The sequence below is a fragment of the Lycium ferocissimum genome, chromosome 9 (assembly GCF_029784015.1).
Source record: "Lycium ferocissimum isolate CSIRO_LF1 chromosome 9, AGI_CSIRO_Lferr_CH_V1, whole genome shotgun sequence".
Taxonomy (NCBI): Eukaryota; Viridiplantae; Streptophyta; class Magnoliopsida; order Solanales; family Solanaceae; genus Lycium; species Lycium ferocissimum.
In genome coordinates this window covers 18,014,419-18,040,363 of record NC_081350.1, presented here as the reverse complement: position 1 = coordinate 18,040,363, position 25,945 = coordinate 18,014,419, and the positions used below count along the sequence as shown (strand labels likewise).

The window sequence follows — 25,945 nt, the reverse complement described above, 5'->3', positions numbered from 1 at the left end:
TCCATCCCTGAAGCCTGTTTCTCATCTTAGTAATGAGCTCTGAATAAAATGACATTTTACTTCTTGCATAATAAATAGGGCAACCCAAATACATCAAGGAAAATTCCTTCCTTGTAATGCCAGTAACTCTTTCTACCTTCTGAAACTCCTCCTCATCCACCCTATTATGCAAATAGACTGAACTTTTAGCCTTGTTTATCAATTGAACAGAAGCTTGTTCATATTCAGTCAAAACATTCATGATCAAACCCAGGGATATCTCACAAGCTGAAGAGAATATGATGGTATCATCTGCATAAGCTAAGTGATTAATTTTTGGACTCCACTTTGGCAAGCCAAATCCAGTAAACCACAAATTGTTACGTAATGCATTTAAGCCCCTAAACAACACCTCACATGACCTAAAATAAACAATGTAGGTGACAACGGATCCCCTTGCTTGACACCCCTAGTAGAATGAAACAATCCATGTGGCTGACCATTAATAAGAACAGAATACCAGTTATTACTAACAATTTCATAAATCGGGCTGATAAACTGCTCACAAAATCTCATTTTCCTCAGAACATTTGTAAGAAAAATCCATGACAACCTATCATAGGCCTTTGTCAATGCCAATTTCATCACAACATTAGGAACAATAGCATTGGCATTCTTCTTGCCTTTATTTGTTCTGAGTCTGATATCAGTGAGTATTTCTTGAGTCAATAAGACGTTCTCAATGATATGCCTTACAAATCCCTTCGATTAAGTGAAATCAAATCAGGAAACAAATGCACCATCCTCTTATGCACTACTCTGGAAAACACCTTGTTCACAAAGTTCTCAAACTAATAGGCCTCATGTCACTAAAAGCCTGAACATCTTTCTTCTTTGGCAACAACACAAGATTAGTATGAGTAATGTACCTTGGCAATTCAAACCTCTCAAGAAGTCCCAAACCATGTTGAAAATATCATCACCAACAATATCCTAGCATGTTTGAAAAACAAACCAAACTCATCGCACCACACCACTTGCACTATTTAAACCAAAAAACAGATCGTTTCACCTCTCTTCTTAGTAGGAACCGGCATCAAGTTCTTGATTTCTCGCTCATTACTAATCATGGAAGGAACATGTTTCAAGATATCAAACCGCGCGGGGAACCACGATTTCATGAAATTGAGCCTGGAAAACCTAATTGCCTCATCTCACCTTCATATCTCGTTCATTCTCAATCCACTTTGCCGGAAGACTATTTTGAATTCTCTTTGGAATCATAAAGATCTTTCTTCTCGCCATTTACGTGCGGCGTGCATGGAAGAATTTTGAATTCTTATCACCATCTTGAAACCAGCTCATGCCAGCTTTCTGTTTCCAGAATTCTTCCTATGCAAGACTCTAGTAAGTTCTGCTTGTACTTTCATTAGCTTTTCCCTATTAGCAAAGGAAGGATCAGTTTTAAAAAGTGCTTCATGAGCCTTGATAACTTCTTCCAAATTGGTTATCTACTGAAATATATCACCATAAGTCGCTTTGCTCCAAACTGATAGAACTTTCTTTAATTTCTTCAACTTTACATTGAATGTCACAAAGAAATTAGCAACCACATATGTTTCCCAATTCTCCTTTACAACATCAACAAAGGTAATATGCTTGGTCCAAAAGTTTAAGAATTTGAAAGATTTCTTAAACTGTTGGACTTACTGCTTGCATTCTAACAACAAAGGAGATTGATCTGAGCCAAGCTTGATCAAATGAGTGATTTCCAAACCTAGAAACAACTGCTAAAACTCAAAATTACCCAAGTACCTATTGAGCCTTTTGAATACATAATCATCTGCCCCTTTCCCATTCCACCATGTGAAAATACTTCCCTTATACCCCAAATCAATGAGATACATGTTTGACTGCAATGCTTGAAATCTTCAACTTCATTCAGAGACACCGGTAGTCCACCATACTTCTCCTCCTCATCAGTGATGACATTAAAGTCACCCCCAACTAACTATGGAACAGACATATTAGAAGCAAGATTATACAAGGAGTCCCACAATTCAATTCTTCCAATCCTATCACACTTAGCATAAATCGAGGTGAAAACCATCTCTATCGCTATATCCTAGTTGAATAACTTCAGCGTAAGCTGCTGAACAGGGTCCATCAAGACTGTTACTTCATACTCTTCATCAACAAAGGCCCAGATTTTGCCAGAAACATTGTACAAAGTAGTCTCTAATCCCAACCTCCTCCTATAAAATTCTAACTTATAGGTTTGTTGGAAGGGTTCCATCAAACCTATAAGAAAGAACTTATATTTACTATGCATTGTCAAAAGCCTTTTAAAAGCTTTTTCAGTATTTACTGATCTAATAATCTAAATTAGTACATTCATCACTATGTTTGAGATTTAGATGTAGTTCTCCTTGTGTGCACCCCAGTAACTTGAGATGCTATATTTTTCTTGTTTTGTTTCCTCCTTCTGCCAATAACTTTTTCAACCTGCTTAGGAGATAAATCTCCATCACTTGCAGCATTCAGGAAATTTTGTGCAGTGGACTCTTCATCAAGATCAATGTTGCTCTCCTTACCTGCCACTATTACAGTTCCTATATTTTTCTGCATTTGTGCAACTTGAATCTGCTTCATAGGGATAGCAGTAGAAGTTTGTTGCACCAGCTAACTGATTTTAGTTCATGCATTGCCTTTGCTCATTTGTTGTTGAAGTTTTTGAATATCTGCATTATCTTTACCACCTGATTTAACCTGATAAGAAGCACTTGCATGATTTTTTGTATAGCTCTGCACCTGCTGAGTTCCACAACCAGCATCATTCTTCTTAGCTATGTGAGTGCTAGACTGTGGAGTCACAATATCCACACTGCCTGTATCATCTCTTGCTTCCTCTACTTTATTTTGTATAGATTTCTCTAGACTTTCAGTAAAATTATCTACTTCTTGATCGTTAGCATCCACACTCTCATATGAAGCATGCATATCTGCAGTATCTTTTTCCAGTGATTGATGGCCCTATGATTTTTGTTCTTGTACTGTACCTGCTGCCTCCTTATCTAATTCAACCTCAACATTATCTACACCAAACATGAGCTTAATTTGTTGAGAGGATGTCATTGAATCAAGAGACTGCTCTGGATTGTTTCCTTGGCCATCTAAAACTTCTCCATCCTCCACATCGTCCTCAACTTGCTCACTCCACAACATTCTATCCCCACTCTTATCAAAGAAAGGTACTTGGAAAGGAGGCTTCAACCCACTGCTTAGTCTTACTAGGTGAATGTTTCTGCCTTCTAGGAGTGAAAACAGTTGCATTAGAATTCAAAGGAACCCCAGTTCCATTAATCACTTCTTTTTGAGTCCACAGCATCTAATGTTGCCAGTAGCTGATGTTGTACATTAACACCAACAAACAGAAGAAACATCTAAATTAATATTTAGCTGCTTCCCAAGACCAGTCTCCACCACAGGAGCAAATGGCACAACTGTAGCATTCTCTGCTGCATTATTTCCATTTAAAGGTGCTGCTACTTCTAATGAAGAAACTGATGCTGCAGCTAGTTCCTGCTGTAACTTACTACTAACTGCATTAATTTGCGGCACCATATCAACACCAAAGGTTGATACATCTTTTCCTACCTTTGGTTCTACAACAACAATCTGTTTATTAACTTCCCCATCTACCACCTCAACTACATCATCATCTTCACCATTCCTTAGTGCTGCAAATTTATTATTTGTTACAATCGCATTAGTCTGCACTGAAACAAAGAACATTTTTCCCATTCTCCACATTATTTCCACCAGTACTGTTAACTTGTGTTAATGCCAATTGCTACTGCTTATGATCAGCCCCATTAGCATCCTTTTTGCCATTTGTTTCTTTTATTAATGGCCCAACCACCTGTTGAGAATTTCCATTATCCTTAACCTGTTTCTTCCCTTTATTAGTTTGCCATTTGTATAAGTCTTTAACATTGCCAACTACCTTTCTACTATCAAACACCTTAATAACATGATTTCTAATTCGATAACCTGCTTGTTTAAACTTTGACTGCCTTGGATTATGATTTCCTTTACCGATGTCCTGCTCCTTAGTAACTGCAGGTTGTTTTCCTTTGTCCTCAGTAGTTTGAGCTTTGAGATTATTCATCAGCCATGACTTCTTCATCAATTTCTTGTTCAGGAAGCAAATCTGGATTAAGTTTCCAACAAGTTGCTTCATCGTGGCCTTGCAGACAACACTCTTTACAGTACTTTGGCATGAAGTCGTATTGTATCTTCACCCACTTAGTTTTTATTTCACTAGTAGCACTATTAATAGCTTGAATAGCCACACATTTAGGATGCTCCTCCAACAAATCAACCTCCACTTTGACACGAGCACAACTAGGTCGTGTCTTATTTTTGGTAGCCAAATCCAATTTTAATGGCTTTCCAACTGCCGAAGCCATTGAAAACAATTGAGATTGACCAAAATAATTTGGTGCTAAGGTTGGGAATGAAATCCAAGCAATTGCAGTGTTTGTTTCTTTCTCCAGAACAAACCATGGGTCCCATTTGAGTGTTCGCATTGGATAGGACCATTGTGACTCCTTAATCCAAAACTCAGGCTTGGACATGAGAGTTACATAATCTTCAAATAACTTACACCAAATTAAAATGTGTCTATTACACAGAAACCCAATTGTTGCCTACCTTTTAGTTCACACTGCCTAGCAAGATTAGTACGTAAAACTGCATATCGGGCACCCCGTACGTAAACTTACCAATAACTACAAATTGTAATTCCTCATGAATGATCATACTATTAATTTCTTCCATGGAATATTGAATTATTGGTTCCCCATGTATATATACAATGAGTTTCATTGGAATAGAAGGGACAGAAGTCGTTGGTTCACTGTTTGCATGTAAACCAGTGACGTGCACATCACTGGTTGCATTTAAAGTTGATGGTTTTAAAAATTTCGAATAATCTAAGGCTGGGATGGGTGGAGAAACCTCGTGGGGAGGTTGCTCAGTAGCCGGAGCGGCCATGGGCAGCCGAATAAATCCTAACTCCGGTAGGTTTTCAAATCTCCATGAGAGAGAAGCTCTCAAGTAGACGTTTTTTTTTTTTTTGTGTTCAATGGATTAAGACTCAAATAATATCTTTAAAAAAAGTGTTGCACGTGTTTTAATTAATGATTTTTTTTTAATTACAACGAGGTTACAGAAATCTCAATTTTAGAGTTTGAGTATTAGATGTTCGGAAACAAAATATAAAAGAATCTAAGAATACGAGAAACAAATATCTGGAAAATTCAAAGGAAGAATCCAAGAATCTCCAAGAACAAAATGTTCTGAAGCCTTGACACTATCCAAATAACAATTTATAGATTTATGAGAAAAAATCTAACGCCTTTATTTCAGAAAATGAATCAAACTAATAGATTTGAATCCTGACCGCTTTATGAGTAACTTAAGACAATAAATAGTATGTAAAACTAATCGCCTTTTAAATAATACCAAAAAAGGAATCGAAGATATCACAAGAAGCAATTACCCTATACCTTTAACTACGAAACTAGTAATGATTGAAAGATAAATTCCTAAAGTACAAGTCACAAAGGTTCAAAAGAACTTTCACATATAATTAATTTCAATGTAATGTGTCCAAAATGAATGACATGCACTCCTATTTATCGGAGAAAACAAGGTGGCTAGCAGCCTTAATAATACCCCAAGAATAATCTAGAACTTAGGAAAATAAAGCCGTAGCTTCGTGATCAAGCTAGAAACTAAAACTCTAATATTTGTGGATGAACTAAGGATTATTTGGGCTCTCTTGGTCAGGGCTTTTGAGCTCCATTGGGCTTTATTGGGCAGATGGTTTCAGCTCCACTTAAGGGCTGAAAGTGGCCTTTTTATGGGCGCCGCTTTGGACCTCTTCAAGGCTGAATTTTGGGCCCAATGTTCTTCCTCTTGGACCTCAAATTGGACCATCAAATAATTATAACATTTAGCCAATTCATCTCCTTCGGGCTTGAGCTCTTCTTCTCCAACAATACACTTTTGGATTTGAGTTGAAGCCATTAAGCTTGTCATTGAAGTATATGTTTGGGCGAGTTTGTTAATTCAAATGGTTCCTCTACTTTTCATTCTTCTTGTTCTTTTGAATATCAAATTGACAACTACTAGTATTAGAATAATAATTTTAGCTAGTAATCTCCACATTTTGAATGTCTAGTTCTGGTCCTTCTTATTTAATTAAACACTGTATTGATTAATTGAAATTTAAATCAGTGTGCAAATCATATATTTAAAAAAAGTGTTGCACGTGTTTTAATTAATGATATTTTTTATTACAACAAGGGTAGAGAAATCTCAATTTTAGAGTTTGAGTATTAGATGTTCAGAAACAAAATATAAAAGAATTTAAAAATACGAGAAACAAAGATCTGGAAAATTCAAAGGAACAATCCAAGAATCTCCAAGAACAGGATGTTATGAAGCTTTGACACTATCCAAATAACAATTTATAGATTTATGATAAAAAATCTAACGCCTTTATTTCAGAAAATGAATCAAAACAATAGATTTGTGTCCAGACCGCTTTATGAGTAACTTAAGACAACAAATAGTATGTAAAACTAATTGCCTTTTAAATAATACCAAAAATGGAATTGAAGATATCACAAGAAGCAATTACCCTATATCTTTAACTATGAAACTAGTAATCATTGAAAGATTCCTAAACTACAAGTCACAAAGGTTCAAAAGAACTTTCAACTATAATGAATTTCAATGTAATGTGTTCGTAATGAATGACATGCACTCCTATTTATTGGAGAAAACAAGGTGGCTGGCAGCCTTAATAATACCCCCAAAGAATAATCTAGAACTTAGGAAAATAAAGCAGTAGCTTCATGATCAAGCTAGAAACTAAAACTCTAATATTTGTGAATGAACTAAGGATTATTTGGGCTCTCTTGGTTAGGGCTTTTGAGCTCCATTGGGCTGATGGTTTCAGCTCCACTTAAGGGCTGAAAGTGGCCTTTTTATGGGCACCGCTTTGGACCTCTTTAAGGCTGAATTTTTGGCCCAATATTCTTCCTCTTGGTCCTGAATTTGGACCATCAAATAATTATAACATTTAGCCAATTCATCTCCTTCGGGCTTGATCGAGCTCTTCTTCTCCGACAAGACACTTTTTGGATTTGAGTTTAGCCTATTATGCTTGTCATTGAAGTATATGTTTGGGCAAGTTTATTAATTCAAATGGTTCTCTACTTTTCGTTCTTCTTGTTCTTTTGAATATCAAAATGACTACTACTAGTACTAGAATAATAATTATAGCTAGCAATTTCCGCATTTAGAATGTCTAGTTCTGGTCCTTCCCATTTGCTTGACAACTGTAATGATTAATTGAAACTTAAAACAGTGTGCAAATCATATCTTTAAGAAAAGTGAACATGATTTGCACATGTTTTAATTAATCTAATTTTTTTTTATTACAACGAGGTTAGAGAGATCTCAATTGTAGAGTTTGAGTATTCGATGTTCGGAAATAACATATAAAAGAATCTAAAAATACAAGAAATAAAGATCTGAAAAATTCAAAGGAACAATCCAAGAATCTCCAAGAGCAATATGTTCTAAAGCCTTGACACGATCCAAATAACAATTTATAGATTTATGAGAACAAATCTAATGCCTTTATTTGAGAAAACGAGTCAAAACAATACATTTGGATCCTGACCGCTTTATGAGTAAGTTAGAAGAAATTACCTTGTACCTTGAACTATGAAACTAGTAAAGATTGAAAGATAAATTCCTAAAGTACAAGTCACAAAGATTCAAAAGAAATTTCCAATATAATTAATCTCAATGTAAGGTGTCCGTAATGAATGACATGCACTCCTATTTATCAGAGAAAACAAGGTGGCTGGCAGCCTTAATAAAACCCTAAAGAATAATCTAGAACTTAGGAAATTAAAGCCGTAGCTGCATGACCAAGCTAGAAACTAAAACTCTAATATTTTTAGCTGAACTAAGACTTACTTGGGTTCTCTTGATCGGGGCTTTTGAGCTCAATTTGGGCTTGCTATTGGTTTCAGCTCCACTTAAGGGCTGAAAGTGGCCCTTTTATGGGCGCCACTTTGGACCTCTTCAAGGTTGAATTTTGGGCCCAATATTCCTCCTCTTGGACCTCAATTTGTACCATCAAATAATTGTAACTTTTAGCCAATCCATCTCCTTCGGGCTTGAGCTCTTCTTCTTCGACAAGACACATTTTGATTTGAGTTGAAGCCCATTAAGCTTGTCATTGAAGTATATGTTTGGGCGAGTTTGTTAATTCAAATGGTTCCTCTACTTTTCATTCTTCTTGTTCTTCTGAATATCAAAATGACAACTACTAGTATAAGAATAATAATTATAGCTAGTAATTTCCACATTTAGAATGCTTAGTTCTAGTCCTTCCCATTTGTTTGACAACTGTATTGATTAATTGAAATTAAAATCAGTGTGTAAAAATATCTTTAAAAAAAGTGAACATGATTTGCACATGTTTTAATTAATTTGAAAAAATTGATTACAGCGAGGTTAGAGAGATCCTAATTTTAGAGTTTAAGTATTAGATGTGCAGAAACAAAATATAAAAGAATTTGAAAATACGAGAAATAAAGATCTGGGAAATTCAAAGGAACAATCCAAGAATCTCCAAGAACAAGATGTTCTAAAGCCTTGACAAGATTCAAATAACAATTTATAGATTTATGAGAAAAAAATCTAACGCCTTTATTTGAGAAAACGAATCAAAATAATAGATTTGGATCCACACCACTTATGAGTAACTTAAGACATGTTAAACTAATCGCCTTCTAAATAATACCAAAAATGGAATCGAAGATATACAAGAAGAAATTACCTTATATCTTGAACTATGAAACTAGTAAATATTGAAAGATAAATTCCTAAAGTATGAGTCACAAAGGCTCAAAAGAACTTTCAAATATAATTAATCTCAATGTAAGGCGTCCCTAATGAATGAAATGAACTCCTATTTATCGGAGAAAACCAGGTGGGCTGGCAACCTTAATAAAATCCTAAAGAATAATCTAGAACTTAGGAAAATAAAATCGTAGCTTCATGACCAAGCTAGAAATTAAAACTCTAATATTTGTGGCTGAACTAAGACTTATTTGGGCTCTCTTGATTGGGGCTTTTGAGCCCCATTTGGGTTTGCTGCTGGTTTCAGCTCCACTTAAGGGCTGAAAGTGGCCTTTTTATGGGCGCCACTTTGGACCTCTTCAAGGCTAAATTTTCGGCCCAATATTCCTTCTCTTGGACCTCTATTGGACCATCAAATAATTGTCGCATTTAGTTAATTCATCTCCTTCGGACTTGAGCTCTTCTTCTCCGACAAGACACATTTTGAATTCGAGTTGAAGCCCACTAAGCTTGTAATTGAACTTCTTAGTTTGAGATCTAGTCACGGGCCTCCTTCAAGTTTCCAAAGCTTTAGTTTTATCCTTCAATGGAGTAGAGCTTTCATGGATGCTTTAAAAAATGCACAGAATTTGCAGGTCTTAACTAATTTGAAGAAGATCAAATAAAGGTTGAAGTTCGTCAACAAACTCAAAGCCCTGCTCTTACTTTTTCTCTTGACAAATGTTTATGATGTGTACGACATCATAGCCAATGAAAATATATTGGAAAGTATTATGTCGTTCATTTCATGATATTCTTACTCTTACACATTTAAAAAGAAAAGTATTTCACTTCTATCTCTTTTTTGTTCAAACTTCTGTAACATGAGTTGGGAGAAGATGTTTACGTAGTTATAACAGTCAATTGAATGATCCAATTCTCAAGTTAGCTTTATCTAAGATACTAAATATTAGATAAACAATTTTATTAGTCGGGTGTTATTTTGTTGCTATGAAGATATTCTCTAGAATGAACTTATTAGGCATACTTTGTTATCAATATATCTGTAAATGTCTATAGTTGATTCTTTTATTTTCTACTGCTATATCCTGCCCAAATGACTATGCAAAGATCCACCATTTTAAATACAAAATGATGGGTATGTGCTCAACACGGTCCATGCCCATCTACTCTAGTTAAGTAGCATTGTGATATTTGTTGTCGCCGGCTTCTAATCATTTTTTTGCACGGATTGCCCTTCAAAGGCATTGGTCTTTAATTTTTGCCCCTCAAATTGCTGGTCTTTAATTTTTTTTTTCTTTCAATTAAAAAAGTGGCCGAAAATATCCCGAGGTTCTGGATTCGAACCCCCACTTAGTAAAACAAATCGCAAGGGAAGGCTTCGCGGTAATTCTGCCTTATAAGACAGAATTTTCCTTAAAAGTCTGCCTTATAAGGCAGAATTTTCCTTAAAAGTCTGCCTTATAAGGCAGAATTTTTCTTTGCCTCTGCGGAATTCTACAAAAGTTAGGCCTCAAAGCCTAACTTTTACCCGAATATATCTAATTTTACTACGAAACTCTGCCTTGCGATTTTTTCTGAATCGGGGTACGAACCCAGAAACGGGTATTTTAGGCGAAGGACGAAAATTAAAGACTAGCCATTTGAGGGGCAAAAGTTAAATACCACCCCCAAACAAGGACAATCGTGCAAATTGCCCGCTTCTAATTACAATGACAAAATTTCAGTAACATTTCTTCATTACAAAAGCTAGGGTGGACTAAATGTGTACCTGTTCGGCAAGGAAAGGGGACTATTAATACTTAAGTGAAATGATAAGGATTATTTTGATCCTAGAGTCAAAGATAAGGGATCATAGCCCCCAAGCTATTAATAAATTCTATTTTTAATCCTTATAATATATGTGTGTATTTAACTTTTAATTAATTAAAATATATTTTTGATTCCTTTATGTGGAAAATATATTTTATATGAGTATTTATAAAACTATATTAGTGTCGAATATGGAGTAATAATACAAATTCAATGTAACACATGAATAATTAAATAGTAAAATGGTGGTAAATATTTGGATATATAAAAGTAAAGGAACTAAAAGTGCATATTTAATGTAAGCCCGTCAACCGGGCCGGTTTCACCGGTTCGAACCGGTAACCGGACCGGTAAAACCGGAACCGGAACCAGTTGAACCGGTTAACCGGTTCCGGTTAACCGGTTCCGGTTAACCGTTTATTTTTTACCGGTCCGGTTTCAATTTTTTTGAAAGCGGAACCGGACCGGTTAAACCGGTGAAATTAATTTTTTTTTTTTTTTATAGCCGTTGGGCTGTGACTGTGGTGGATGTTATTGGACCGTTGGCAACGGTCCATTTGCAAAAATGGCCGTTGCCAAACGGCCATTTTACTCCTTTCCCCCCCCCCCCCCCCCCACCCCCCAAACTTTTTTTTTTAACACTTTAACCCATCCCCCACCCCTATATAAACCCTTCTTCATTTTCATTTTAATCCATACCAATTCACTCTTCTCTTTCTCTCAAATCTCAATCTCTCAATTATAGTTACTTTGCAACAATTAGCCACTTTAAATTTCTCTCAAATAAATATTATAAAGTCTTATTATAGTTTCAATTATTAATTTTGCAATTATAATATTGTTGGTGGAGTTAGTGATCTTGCAACAATCCGAAGTACCTTTGGTGGATTCGCAATTTAATTTACGCAATTTAATTCTAGCAATTTAATTTGTTGCAATTTATTTTCTTGTGATTTATTTGAGTGTTATTTAAATTAATTCTATTTAATAATGGCAAAGAGATTTAGACGTGGTGCGTAGTAGTAGTGGTATTGTTAGGGGTGGGCTTAATGAGGAAACATTTGTGGAAGAAACGCCTAATTTAGGTATTGATGTTGGTGGAAATAATCCACTTTTAGGTCATGAGGCAATGCAACAACATTTTACCAACACTTTTAATGAAATTGATGATTTATGATGATGATGAAACACAAGCCCCCGAAAATCCCATAGAAGATATATGTCCTGCACAATCACATACACAAGACAAACCGCCTAGAACTCGAATGCCAACCGCTAAAATTTGGAAATTTATGACTAAGGATAGGGAAAGCCAAACAGCTAAATGTAGCCTATGTGGACAAGTATTTGCTTTTAGGCAAGGAACTAGTAAAGATGGTGGAACGGGTATACTAAATAATCATATGAGACTTAAACATATGGATGTTTGGGGAGAGCAAACGGGTTCAAATGTGGGGGGTATTCAAATGACAATAGACTCACGAACCGGTAGAAATTTTAAGTATGACAAGAAAAAAGAGCGTGTAGAAATAGCTAAAATGGTAGCTTTCGATTGTTTACCATTTTCCTTTCCTTAGGGTTTGGGGTTTGTTACTTACGTTCAACGTTGTTATAATCCGTTATTTGAGGGTATTCCTAGAAGTACTTGTAGAGCGGATGTTATAGATTTGTATAAAAAATATAGATTTTATTTGCGTCATGTATTTAATTCTTTAAATTGTAATGTTTCTCTTACCGCTGATTTAGGTCTTAGTCTTAACAAATTAGATTTTTTTGCTATTACATGTCATTGGGTTGATGACAATTGGATTATGCAAAAAAAAATTATAGCTTTTTTATATGATGAAGGAAAAGGCCGTCACGATGAAAAATTTTTAGCGGATTCAATGTCTACTATTATGAGATTTTTTAATATTTATAGAAAAACACTTTGTATTGCTTTAGATAATGCTTCTAATAATACAAAAGCGATTGGTCTTTTAAAGAGAGAATTAAACCCTCCGCTAAAAAATATTTTTCATGTGAGATGTAATTGTCACATTTTAAATTTAATTGTTAAAGATGGTCTTGGATCGTTTGACGATTCTATTCAAAAAGTTAGAGATGCTTGCGTTTCTTTTGTAATGCTAATAGGGGAAGGCTTAGAGATTTTAAGAATGCTTGTGTGGAAAATAACCTTAGACCTAGGAAAATTCAAGTAAAAATTGAGACTAGGTGGAACTACACTTACATTATGCTACAACAAGCATATGAGTATAGGACTCCCATACAACAAGTTCACAATAAATATAATATTAATAGTGATGATTGGTTAAATTTTATGCATTGGGAAGATGTTAAAGAATGTATAGAACTCTTAGAAAATTTTTATAATGCAACTCTTGCTTTTTCTAGACAATTTTATCCCACGGTAACCGGAATTTTAGCCTACTTAGCGGAAATAGCTAGAGTTTTACAAGAGTATAAATATAAACCCGGTTATCAAGCGGCTATTTTTGAAATGATAATCAAATTTAAGAAGTATTTTTTTCCCATCCCAACTTTATTTATATTGGGTTCTCTGTTAAATCGTTGTTTAAAAGTGTCTTATACTAAAGCATTGGTTGGTCAAATTTATACATTTTTAGAAATTGAAGCGGGAGTTCAACCATCTTTAGCTGAAGCCGAACTCGCTATTGATGATGAGTTTAGAAATTTTTTTACTCATTATTCTAATTTGGAAGAACGTGCTACATCCGTTGCTCCACGCCCTACTACTTCTCAAAGTAGCAAAAAGCGCTTGTCGGGTTTATCGCATTTAAAAGTTTTACATGCACAGCCAACTCCTTCTTCTAGTGCAAACTTTGATGAATATAACTTTTATTTGATGCAGCCAAATGTGGATATCAAGGAACTGGATGAATTGGACGTCTTAGCATGGTGGAAGAAGTACAAGGCAAGTCATCCGATGCTCTCAAGAATGACTCGAGATATCCTTACGGTTCAAGTATCAACCGTGGCTTCGGAGAGCGCATTTAGCCAAGGAAGACAAAGAAATTGGAGACCATAGACATTCATTATCCGGCTTTAGCTTGCAAGTACTAGTGTGCATTCGCGATTGGATTAGATCGGAGCGACGCAACCAAAATTTAGAAGCGGAGGAAGGCGAAGAGGAAGAAATTGAAGATTCGATAGCAAGTGGACTGCACCAAATGGAAGACTTTGAAGATATCTCCACGGCCGAATATGATATGGGGAAATTAACGAAATGATTCAGAATTGGTGATTTTATTATTCGACTATTTCTTTGCAACTTATGTATTATTTGCAAGTTAAAAAAAAACTACAACTTGCAAAATAAATGTTATCCAAGAATGAATAAAATATATGGCTCATTGAGCTTTCTTCTATTTACTTGTGTTCATATTTTTACTTATATTAAGTTAGGAATATACCTAAAATATACTAAGAATATACTTATAATATACATCTACTTAAATTAAAAACTAAAAAGTTATATACTTAAAAAATAACTAAAATATACTAAGAATATACTTATAACTTAAACATATATATATATATATGTTTAAGACTTTAAGTTATACATTATAAATATAAGTTATAATATATAAGTTATAAGTATACTATATATATATATGTGTGTGTGTGTGTGTGTGTGTGTGTTTAAGTTATACATTATATTATATATTATATGTATATACATATAGTATACTTAAACATATATATATACTTATAGTATACTTAAACATATATATATATATATATATATATATATATATATATATATATATATATATATATATATATTAAGACTTTAAGTTATACATTATATTATATATTATACGTATATACGAATTTATAAACTTAGAAAAAAATTAAGCTATAAATATAAGTTATAATATATAAGTTATAAGTATACTATATATATATGTTTAAGTTATACATTATATTATATATTATAAGTATATACATATAGTATACTTAAACATATATATATACTTATAGTATACTTAAATATATATTTCTATATATAGAAGAGTGAGTTTTACTCACTCTTCGTCGTCCGTCGGGGCCCCTCCCCATAAATAAAAAATTTTGGCCCCCCACCCCATAAACACCCCCATAAATTAAAAAAAAAAATTCCCCCCCCCCCCCCCCCCCAAATATTAAATAGGCCCACAAAAATAAAAAATAAAAAATTTTGGGTCCCCCCTAAAAAGTGAAACCCATCACATCCAAACTCACGGGAAAAAAAATTAGACCCCATATTAACAAAATCAAGCAATATTAAAAAAAAAATGAATCCCGTATTAAAAAAAAATAAACAATGTTAAAAAAAAATTGTGGGCCTCATATTAAACACCATGCGTATCAAGAAGCAAACACTAATATAATAAAGTTTTAAATACTTGAGCACAAACTACAATGTTATATTAATCGTGCTTTTTGAACATAGTATCCCATATTGACAAAATCAAGCAATATATATATAAAAAAAGAGTTAATCTCATATTAAAAAAATAAACAATGTAAAAAAAAAATTCAGACTTTGTATTCTTAGCAAACACTAATATAATAAAGTTTTAGATACGGAAAGACAATAAAATGAGTTAAACGAAAAATATTTACTAAAAATTTAAAAATAGAAGTTCTTCATGGCCCCTTATTAAACACCAACCAACATTAAAAAAAAAAAAAAAAAAAAAAAAAAAAAGTGGAACCCACCACATCCAAACTCTTCGGAAAAAAATGTGGGCCCCATATATATTAAACAACAACTAATATTAAAAAAAAAATGAATCCCATATTGAAAAAACAAACAATGTTAAAAAAAGTGCTTAGAAAATCATACAATTAAATCAATAATGATGGATTCATTGCCACGTGCGTATCAACCCATTAGTGGAAGCACATGAAATTATTGTACAGCAACATACTTAAAATACTTATATATTAAAATAAAATAGAATTTAATTACTTTTTCATTTTTCCTTACTCTAATAAATGTGAAAAGAGATTAATGCCATAAAAGAAAAAATAATATTAAATAGAGATCAAATAATTAATAAGGTAAATTAGTGAAATTCTAATTCTAATTAACGTTTCCTTAAAAAACATGTAAAAAACAACATGACAAGTAAAATAAGTTAAACAAAAAATATTTACTAAAAAATAAAAAATAGAAATTCTTCATTTAAATAGAAAATCAAATTTCTACTTCGTTTCATCTTAAACATATAAAATTAATATAATAATTTGAATTAGAATTATCCAAATCAAATTTTGATAAAAAAAATTATATGCATTACTTTACTATTACTACCGTATAGAAGAGTCCGGTTTATAGAGGCAACATCGCCATCCGTATTCGGTCCTATTTTTTTACTTAAGAGTAAAAAAATCCTTTATATTACCAACTCTTCTAAAAAGTAGATAGAAATGCTTTATTATATTTATTATGTTTACTAAAATAAATATACTTAAAATATATATATTTAAGGGAAAAGTGTTCAAAACAAACTTAAACTATGGCCAAAGTTGCCATAACACACCTAAACTTTTATGGGGTCCTATGACCCCCCCCGGACTTATTTTTTGTGTATTATCTACGCTTTCAAATGGACAAAGTCACCCAAACTCGTTTGAGTGTATGCACGCGCTCCACTACAGGAAATCTGATATTTAGCGACCACTTCTTAACGAAGGGAGATGAATCCGGTCGTTATAAGTGCACTTATAGTGACCAAATTTTTTTTTCCAATCGTTAGAGCTAATTTTTCTTTCAATAATCGTGCCTTTTGTGTTGAGTTTGTGACTGTTCAAGAATTTGTGCCTTTTTGCTTTCCTTTGTGTTGAGTTTAAAAGATTTAATTATTCTTCAATTGGGTATTTTTTATTTCTCCACTTTCCAAAATTTCAAACCCAAAAAAACTCCATTGTGACGACCAAATCAAACGGGTCTTTTCGATATTATATAGGATTTGTGACATTGTCGACATTGAAAACATGATTAATCATAGTGGATTAAGATAGTAGAACAAGAACAAAAACTCCATTAGGGACGTCGAGTTTCGACTTGAAGCTTTCAAATATGGGTCTTCAAATTCCGGATTTGATGAATAAAATTCTTGGTTGCTGATTGTTTGAAGCTGAACTCGAGTCTTAGAAGACGTCTGGAACGTAAAGAAGAACTGAACGACTCCATGACTGCCATGAACAAAGCTTGAAGCTTCGAACTCGAATTTTCGGGTTGCTACAAATGAGCTCCATTTCGAGTGGGTGATATATCAAAAGAACCGGAACGTCGAAAGGAATTCGAATCTGAAATTTGGTGATGTTTGGTTGAGATTTGAAGTGCATTAGGATCAAATTTCAGTTCAGTTCTCTATGAAGAAGATGAACAATAATTTGCTGACGATTGATTTTGCAGTTATAACACACACGAACTTTGCGGGGGTCCTATGACCCCCCTGGACTTATTTTTTATGTATTATTTACACTTTTATATGGAATCTTACGCACTCAAAGAGAGTAGATACAATCGCTTGTACAGGTCACCATATAAAAGCGCACAAAATACACAAAAAATAAGTACAGGGGGTGACCCCCGCAAAGCTTCAGGCGCTGTTATGCAAATTTAGCACATTGGTGTGTTTTGAACCATTTTCCCTATATTTAAAAAATAACATACAATTTAATTACTTTTTTTTTTTTTTATTCTTACTCTAATAAATGTGAAAAGAGATTAATATCAAATGAAGATCAAATAATGAATAAGATAAATTAGTCAAATTATAATTCTAATTCGCGTTTCCTTAAAAAACCATGCAAAAGACAACATGACAAGTAAAATGAGTTAAACCGAGAATATTTACAAAAAATTAAAAATAGCATTTCTTCGTTTAAATAAAAAATTAATTTCTACTTTGTTTCGTTTCAAACATGTAAAATTAATTTAATAATTTGAATTAGAATTATCCAAATCAAAATTTGATAAAAAATAATAAGTATTTTACACTTTTAAATTAATCGAATTAAAATTGAAAGTATCAACCGACGCTTAAATATTCTTATTATTTTATCTCAAAGAGAAGAAAATAGTTTTCTTTTAAACAAATCTTCTCTTTTAAAAAGTATTAATAAATTTTCGTAGCAAACACGAATAAAATAAAGTCTTAGATACGGAAAGACAAACTACAATATTATATTAATCGTATTTTGAACATAGTATGTATGTATATATATATATATATATATATATATATATATATATATATATACTACAACTACATAGATACACTATATAATCCAAATGTTGGGCCCGTGCGCGGCACGAATAGGCTATCTATATATATATATATATATATATATATATATATATATATATATATATATATATATATATATATATATATATATATTATAAGTTATAAGTATATAGTAATATAGTATATATAACTTAAACATATATATATTAATATATATAACTTAAACATATATGATATATCTATATATATATATAAGTTATATAACCTAAATATATTGATATATATAATAAGTATATTCTTATTATATTTTAGGTATATGTAGTATAACATAAGGCTTAAGCATATAACTAATATATATATATATATATATATATATACACACGTATATATACGTATTATTATTTATTTCTTTGTTAGCGCATTAGTCGATAAGATATTTTAAACTTTACTTATAAACTTATATAACATATGTAAATATACCTACAATATACTAATAAATACTATAATATATATATACTATACAAAAAATAAAATAAAAAGGGGTTTTGGACCGTTTGAACCGGACCGGTTCCGGTTTTGTATTTGAAACCGGTAAACCGGAACCGGTGGCCGGTTCCGGTTTTTTAACCGGAAACCGGCCGGTTCCAGTTTTTTAACCGGAAACCGGCCGGTTCCATAATCGGTTACCGGTCCGGTTCCGGTTTAACCGGTTGACGGGCTTAATTTAATGTGTGTAATTAAGTATCACAGGAACTAAAATTAAAATTTATTAAGGGAGGATGATCACTTTTTTAGTAGTGACATGACCCGAAAACCCGAATTAACCAAACCGGTTGATTTCCCCCTCCACAAGACAACCAGCTGCCACCAACAATTTACTATAAATACAAAAATCTATGGCAATGTAATGGTCCAAAAGGGAAAGTTTATTGAATTAAGCAAACAATCAAGAATGGAGGAAGAATTAAAGAAGAAGCTTGAAGAATTACAGAAGAAATTAGGGAAGAAACAAATGTTTGAGGAAGCTGTATCCACAATTAGATCTCTTCTTCTTCAATATTATCCTTCTGCTTCCCAATCTCTTCGTAATTCGGTAATTTATTATTTACCCTCTTCCCTTTTCTTGATTTTCCTTTTATTACTTATTTACGTAATACTTGCTGTCCATTTGGCCTAGGAATCACTTTTTTCAGGAGTTTTATTTCCGAAAAACTGTTTGGACATAGAATTGTTACAATTTTCTGGAATTCGAAATACTCCAAAAGGTTGCTTTCACATTTTTCACTCACAAAAATTGAAAAATAACTTCAATTTGTATTCATGTCCAAACACAACTCCAATTTCCAAATATTATTTTCAACTTGAAAATTTTACTATTTTTATGTCCAAACGCCCGCTTAGTTTTTTTTTCCTTTCCCCAACTAATGAATTAACTAGAAAAATGAAGGGAAAAGGGAGAAATACTGATTTGTTGTTTTCGTTTTTGGGTTTTGTCTTCGGCTACCTGTAATTTGTTATTACTTAATTTTCGCTTTTGTTTATACATGAGTTTGGATAGCTGTAAAAAAGGTAAACTAGGTGTGAGTTTCACTTCTTGGAGCTGAATTTTTTGAGAAATAAATTAGTTGGTTAAGGAAGTGAGGTGTATGCCATAACAAATTAAGTAATTGATTGTGCACCTGGAACTTAGGTCTTCTTGGAGCTGAATTATTGAGAATTGAATAGTTTGCTTCGAAATTAACGAGTTGGTTGAGGAACTGGGGTTTATGCCATAACAAATTAAGTAATTGATTGTGCACTTGGAACTCCTTTTCTACTGTTTAGTTTGACATAAACGTGATCGAATGTGATACCTAGCATATGGTGGGACGGGGGACTGGTGAATGTTGATAACTTTATACTGTCTCTGTTTCAATTTTTTCGTCTTACTTTCCTTTTTGAGGCTGTTTGAAAAAGAATGCCTCTTTCCCTTTTTGACAACTCTTTAATTCCAACATCCCTCATGACATGCTTAAGGCCACAAGATTAAAGGGCATTTTGGTACATTATGCATATCTTACGTTTAAGACCACAAGATTCAAAAATCTTCTTTACTTTCTTAAACTTCATGTCCAGTCAAACTAAGACAAACAAATTGAAACGTCACGTAATTAGCAAAGACTGGAAACAAGGATTATATGGTGATATGGAGTAGGACTAAAATGAAGAGTGGTAGGTGCTGATGTGAGTTGTTTTTTTTATTTTCCTCAATTTGATGTGAAATGGCTTTGCTTCAACATCTTATTAATCAAACATTTTGAAAGTGATATCACTTAGGAGTTTTTTAACGGAAAACTTTCAGCCTTGTGCTAAACAGGGCCTAAAAGGAAGATGATCAACCAGGTTGTTGATTTTAGTCTTGTTTCTTTATTTAAAAAAATGAGATAGCTTATCTGCAAAGAGTGTTTTATGCTTTTAATACTGTCAAATTGATTAAGCTAGCTCGTTTTCATAACTAAGATGAAGAACCAGTTTGCTGTTATTATGCTGAGTGCAGAGCCTCCTTCATGCATTAAGTGGGACTTTTTTCTTTCTACCTATTGAAAGTTTAGTTCCCAATAAATTTCACCATGAAGAAATTAAATAATAGATCTCCTTGAAAAGAAAACCAAAATAGTTCAATTCACAAACGGGAACTAGTCCACATTCTTACAACAACAACATCATACCCAGTGTGATCCCACAAGTGAGGTCTGGGGAGGGTAGGACGTACGCAGATCTTACCCCTACCTTTTGGGGGGTAGAGAGGCTGTTTCCTGTAAAAGCTTTTTGCAAAACAGATTTGAAAGATACAAGAGTAAACAGCATCGAAGAAAAAGCTAGTCCACATTCTTAATGTTAATAATTGGAACGGTGTGAGCGGTTATTCCTTTTTGTGACGCAGAAAAAAATGTAGTGAAAAGATGACCAGCATATTGCTATATTTCAGAGAGATCCTTGCTTACAGGGAAGGAGTTGTATGCCTTCAGAAAAACATTAACTAGGCAAAAATGGTTGAGAGTAGGCTGGTTAGTAGCTGCACTATCTCTGTGCCTGGTTCATAACTTCATTGGTTAAGCACTTCTTCCATTATTCTTATTTGAGAGAGAGGTTCCAGTAATAGATGTTGATAACTGATTATTTAACCCCCATATGCTCATACACTAAATTTGTTTTTAGTCACATCGCGCAATTAAACGATTCTTGGAATGAGTGTGCTAATGCCATGTGAAGAATACAGCTTCTTCATTTGTCCGTAGTCGTAGTAGTCATCAGATCTCCATGCTAGCATAGTTGTGAGGAAAATACTATATTGAAGCGTTAAATTACCCTTACCTCTCCAAGCCTTCTGGTGGGAGAGAGATCCAAACATACATAACATGCAAAATGTCAAGTCCATCATATTTTATGGTAGCTAGTGAAAGACATCAGCATGCTGAAAGTTAGAGGTATACGCAGGACTTGAAGTTTATGAGTACAACAACCTCAAATTAATACACAATAATAACTAGGTTCAAAATAAAATATATATAGCTTTTTAATGAATTTCTTGACACATATTACAAGGTCTGGCCAAAAGCTACTGGCTTCACGTGAACCCATACGTTACAAGCTAGATTCGCTTCCGCCCAAAGTGACCTAATTGTATATAATTTGCTTTGCTTTATATCTGTGTAGTTCTTTATCCCATCACAAACTGTAGATTGTGATTTTAAAAAGGAACTACACATGAGAATTGACAATGCAGTATTTACTTTGCTTTAAGTCGGACTTTAAGTCCCTATACATGCATAAAACTTATCAAAAGAAGTTAAAAGATTTTATCAGAAGAAGTACTTGTATTTGCATTAGTTTTACTACTACTGAATAAATCCGAGTGATTCCAAATGCTTGCAGTTCTATACGGTTGTATGTCGGGTTGCCACCATTTTAAAGACAAGATACACAATGCCTGGATTTTGGAATGCTGGACTCGGGCTATTCATTGAGGCTGAGCACCTGGTGTCAGGGTCGTCTGAGAAGAAACATTTGCAGAGTTGCATTACTCAGGCGCGAGAGCAGTTAGCTGAAGTAGTGAATGAATCTCAGAATACAACATCAACAGAAAATGGCTCAAATAGAAGTACATTGATGAGCCTTTATGAAATTTTCTTAGTACATCTGCCATGTGCTCTCTATTGCCACCAGTATACCATAAAAATATTGCATGTATGTGATACTTATTCTGTTATTTTGATTCAGGATTCCTTTTTGAGGGGCATCTAACTGTTGACCCTGAGCCTGAGCAGCCTGCTTGGCTCGAGCAGTCTAATCTTCTCACTGCCGCTGCAGCACTTCTGGCTGGTGAATCCTCTCAAGGTGATCCAGCCAATGTTAACGCTTCGGAAGGTGGTCGCAATGTACTTGAGGAGCTGGTTGCTAGACTAGATAATATAATACCAGAGGTACCTCTACTTTTACTCTAGTCCCGGCATTAAACTCAACTGTAGCCTTTAATTTTTCAATAGGGGTGGCAAAATTAGCCCATGAAAAGATGATCCGCTCAACCCGCTCAAGTTTGGGCTAGCCTAACTCATTTCAGCCCATATAAAAATTGGGCTGATATGTAGCCCAAATTGACCCATAGAAATCTTGTCAAGATATTTTCATAAAGGTATTTTTTTATTTGATATATTATATATACCCATAATAAAGAAAAGAAATAGTTTTATTAGATCTTAAAAAATTACTCGCTCTGCCCCAATTTATGTGGCACCCTTTCCATTTTAGTCCATCCGAAAATTAATGTCACCTTTCTATAATTAGAATTAACTTAACTTTAAAATTTCCCTTTTTCCCTTAACGAAATGATTTATAGCCACACAAATGACTAAAGTTTGTTTTGGACCACATATTTCAAAAGTCTTCCTTTCTTTCTTAAACTTGCTTGCCAAGTCAAACGGTGCCACGTAAATTGGGAGCAATATGTCAAGGGGATGTCATTTGGGGTTTCCTAACTTGAAAAGCTGCTGCACCCTGTCAAGGGGGTGTCATTTGGGGTTTCCTAACTTGAAAAGCTGCTGCACCCCTCCAGTCTAAAAAATATTCAAGTTAAACAATGATTTTTATGCGCTCTTGTTTTATTTCTCATTTGCTAAGCACTTGTTAATACATACGTAATTATTTGGGGAAGAAAGGTTCTTGAATGGAAATTTATTTTTAACACTAGACCGAGCTTTACCATGGAGGTACGCTCTTCTTTATTTAAATAAAAAAGAAAAACTTGTTACAGGGGAATTAGATGCATTCTTCCTAAGGCCAATACAAGTTGGCTTGAACTAAACACGATTCTAATTTGTTCTATTTAAGATGCTGGACGACGGTCCTGCTGCCCCGAGAAGGCCACCTGCCAGTAAACAAGTCGTGGCAAACCTCCCAGTTACTACTGTCACAGATGAGTTCTTGACAAAGCTTGGTGCAGACGCGGAATGTGCAATTTGTAGGGACGTGTTAGTTGTAGATGACAAGATGCAAGAGTTGCCCTGCAAGCATATGTTTCACCCTCCTTGCCTGAAGCCATGGCTGGTACTTAAGTGAAACTTTGCTCTACTCATCGTATTTTTGCCAATGTGATTTAATTTGCCACAATTTCTTTTTGTCCTATGCGATAAAAACTTCTAAGTCTTACTGACATTCTCACTGTTTGTTTAACAGGATGAGCACAACTCTTGTCCAATTTGTCGGCATGAGTTGCTCACAGATGACCATCACTATGAGAGCTGGAAGGAGCGAGAAAAGGAGGCGGAGGAAGAAAGAAAAGGGGCTGCTAATGCAGTTCGTGAGGGTGAATACATGTATGTATAATGAAACAGTACTCAATTGAATTGAAACTTCTGCTTGTCTGCTTTTGCTGACAATTTGGGCCCTGGTGGAGGAGATTAACAAATTTCTTTTATATATTGGGTGTATAAATGTACAATTTACCCTCTTTGGATTTACTTGGAATCCATCTATATATTCGATTTTCTGCTGCTTTTGAATTGCTAGTCTGGCGTGCTTTAACACATTCATGATTCAACAGCAAGCCGCATGGATTGTATACGGATGATTTTTCAATATAGTGAAAGGACTACGATGCTGAATTCTAAGTTTTTGCAAACAAGTAAATATAATATGCGAGTGACTTTGAGGTGGCTAGTAAACATTTCCTTTTCCAGAATGTTGGTACTTTCTGTGCCATTCCTTTGAGCATTTTTTATTTGTATAATTTTTGGTCAAACATAGTTGGTAAAATTTATATAGCTGATCTTTAACTTATTTGGATTGAGGTGGTGGTGTTGTATAATTTTGGGTCTAACCTTGACGTCTGGATCTGGTCTTGGCATAGTTATTGGAAAATATTTTTGAGAAATACTTGTGTTTAAATCAGTTTTGAGAAAACGTTTGGAGAATATTCATGTTATGTTTTTGAGAAAATCTACTTTTGGATTTGTTTTCAGAGAATATTGTGGTTTGATGCATGAATATCGATATTGGCTTTTAAATCATCTGAAAAGGGATGAAATAGATAAATAGCTACTTTTAACACTTATTTTCAAATATTAACCACTATTTAAAAGCTATTGATATTTAGCCACTCTTTTGATACGACGCAAAGTTTCGAACAAATATATCCCTAACCAAAACACATAATAACTCCAGCAAATACTATTGAAATTTGAAAGATTAACAAGTAGAACCTTATAAATTCGAGTAAGAATTTATGGGGATCAAACCTTTATAAGTTCAAAATGAAGGAATGATCCATGGGTTCAAAAAAATTGCTGGAGTTTCAAAATCAAAGAAGGATTTATGGGTTCAAATCTTTATAAATTCAACACTAAGGAATGATTTATAATTTCTTGTGTGTTTTAACTTTTAATTAAGATTATTTTTGTCCAAATTTATTTTCTGTATTAAAGTGTGAGTATTTTCTTATTATGTTTCAAACGTGGCTTAAAAACTCATAGCAGACACGGAAATTGGCCATCAATTAGTTAGGTATGAACGGTGTGGGTAGGAATGGCATATTCATTGTTTGAAGCTGATTATTCCTACCGTGATGGACAGTAGATAAGTTGAATTAACTTGTCCCCGTCCCTGTATGTGTTTTTTTGCACTTGGTCAAGTATGGTGAATTTCTCATGGTAATTTTTTCCTCCATATAACTATTTTAGAGTTTAGTCTTCTTTAAGTGTGGCCAGTGGACACATGCTTATCTGCGTAATTCTGAACCATTTAAGCTTAATCTGTTGTCATGAAAACCCAAAAACATTGTCCATTTAATCAGTTATTGTTCCAATGTTTCGTAGAGAAGTAGTTGCTGGTAGAGTTTTGGACTGTAATAACTTCTTTTATTTAAACTTGGTTGAAAGCGATAACTGCTTTTCCACCATGGTAATTTTAGATTTTCCATCTTTTAAGGTGAGCACCGAATTTATTATTTATATATCTTAACTCAAATTTAGTTTCATGGATTAGATTCAAAGTTTCACGCAAAGGCTTCGCCAGCATTTCGTGATAATCTATGGGACAATTTTGACATATAGCTTATTGTACGTTTGCTAATTTTAAATAGCCCACCGTTGGAAAATTAATTGAAATTAATCAATTCTTCAATGAATAAACAATATTTGAACAATAATACCCCTCCATAGATTAGCTACACAATAACCGTTCTCTACCCACAAAAGCGTTTTGGAGTCCCACTTACACCATTTCGAACTCTAGAAAACCTTTTTGGAGTTGGAACTATCTTCTTCTTGAATTTCAAGTAACTGTCATGAAATTATACTTGTGTGAGTTCGAACTTTAAAATATTGTGCTGAAAAAAGCGAGAAGCCCAAAAACTTTGAATCAATCTCGCTTGGCGAGACAAGGGTGAGAAGTTCAAT

At 33.7% G+C, this 25,945-nt stretch overlaps 1 protein-coding gene across 1 annotated transcript; it reads left to right on the top strand.

The window, feature by feature from the left end:
- The first annotated feature begins 18,829 nt into the window (after window positions 1–18,829).
- Window positions 18,830–24,154, top strand: LOC132029768 (E3 ubiquitin-protein ligase AIP2). Its single transcript, XM_059419118.1, has 5 exons — window positions 18,830–19,107; window positions 21,930–22,155; window positions 22,275–22,477; window positions 23,382–23,597; window positions 23,727–24,154. The coding sequence occupies exons 1-5, from the start codon at window positions 18,922–18,924 to the stop codon at window positions 23,874–23,876; spliced, it is 981 nt and encodes a 326-aa protein (XP_059275101.1). The 5' UTR covers window positions 18,830–18,921; the 3' UTR covers window positions 23,877–24,154.
- Window positions 24,155–25,945: the final 1,791 nt, after the last annotated feature.

Coding starts and splice junctions, on each gene's coding strand:
- LOC132029768 (XM_059419118.1), top strand. CDS start 18,922: ATGGTCCAAAAGGGAAAGTTTATTGAATTAAGCAAACAATCAAGAATG. Junction 22,156..22,274: donor AGAAAATGGCTCAAATAGAA/GTACATTGATGA, acceptor ATTTTGATTCAG/GATTCCTTTTTGAGGGGCAT. Junction 23,598..23,726: donor CTTGCCTGAAGCCATGGCTG/GTACTTAAGTGA, acceptor TTTGTTTAACAG/GATGAGCACAACTCTTGTCC.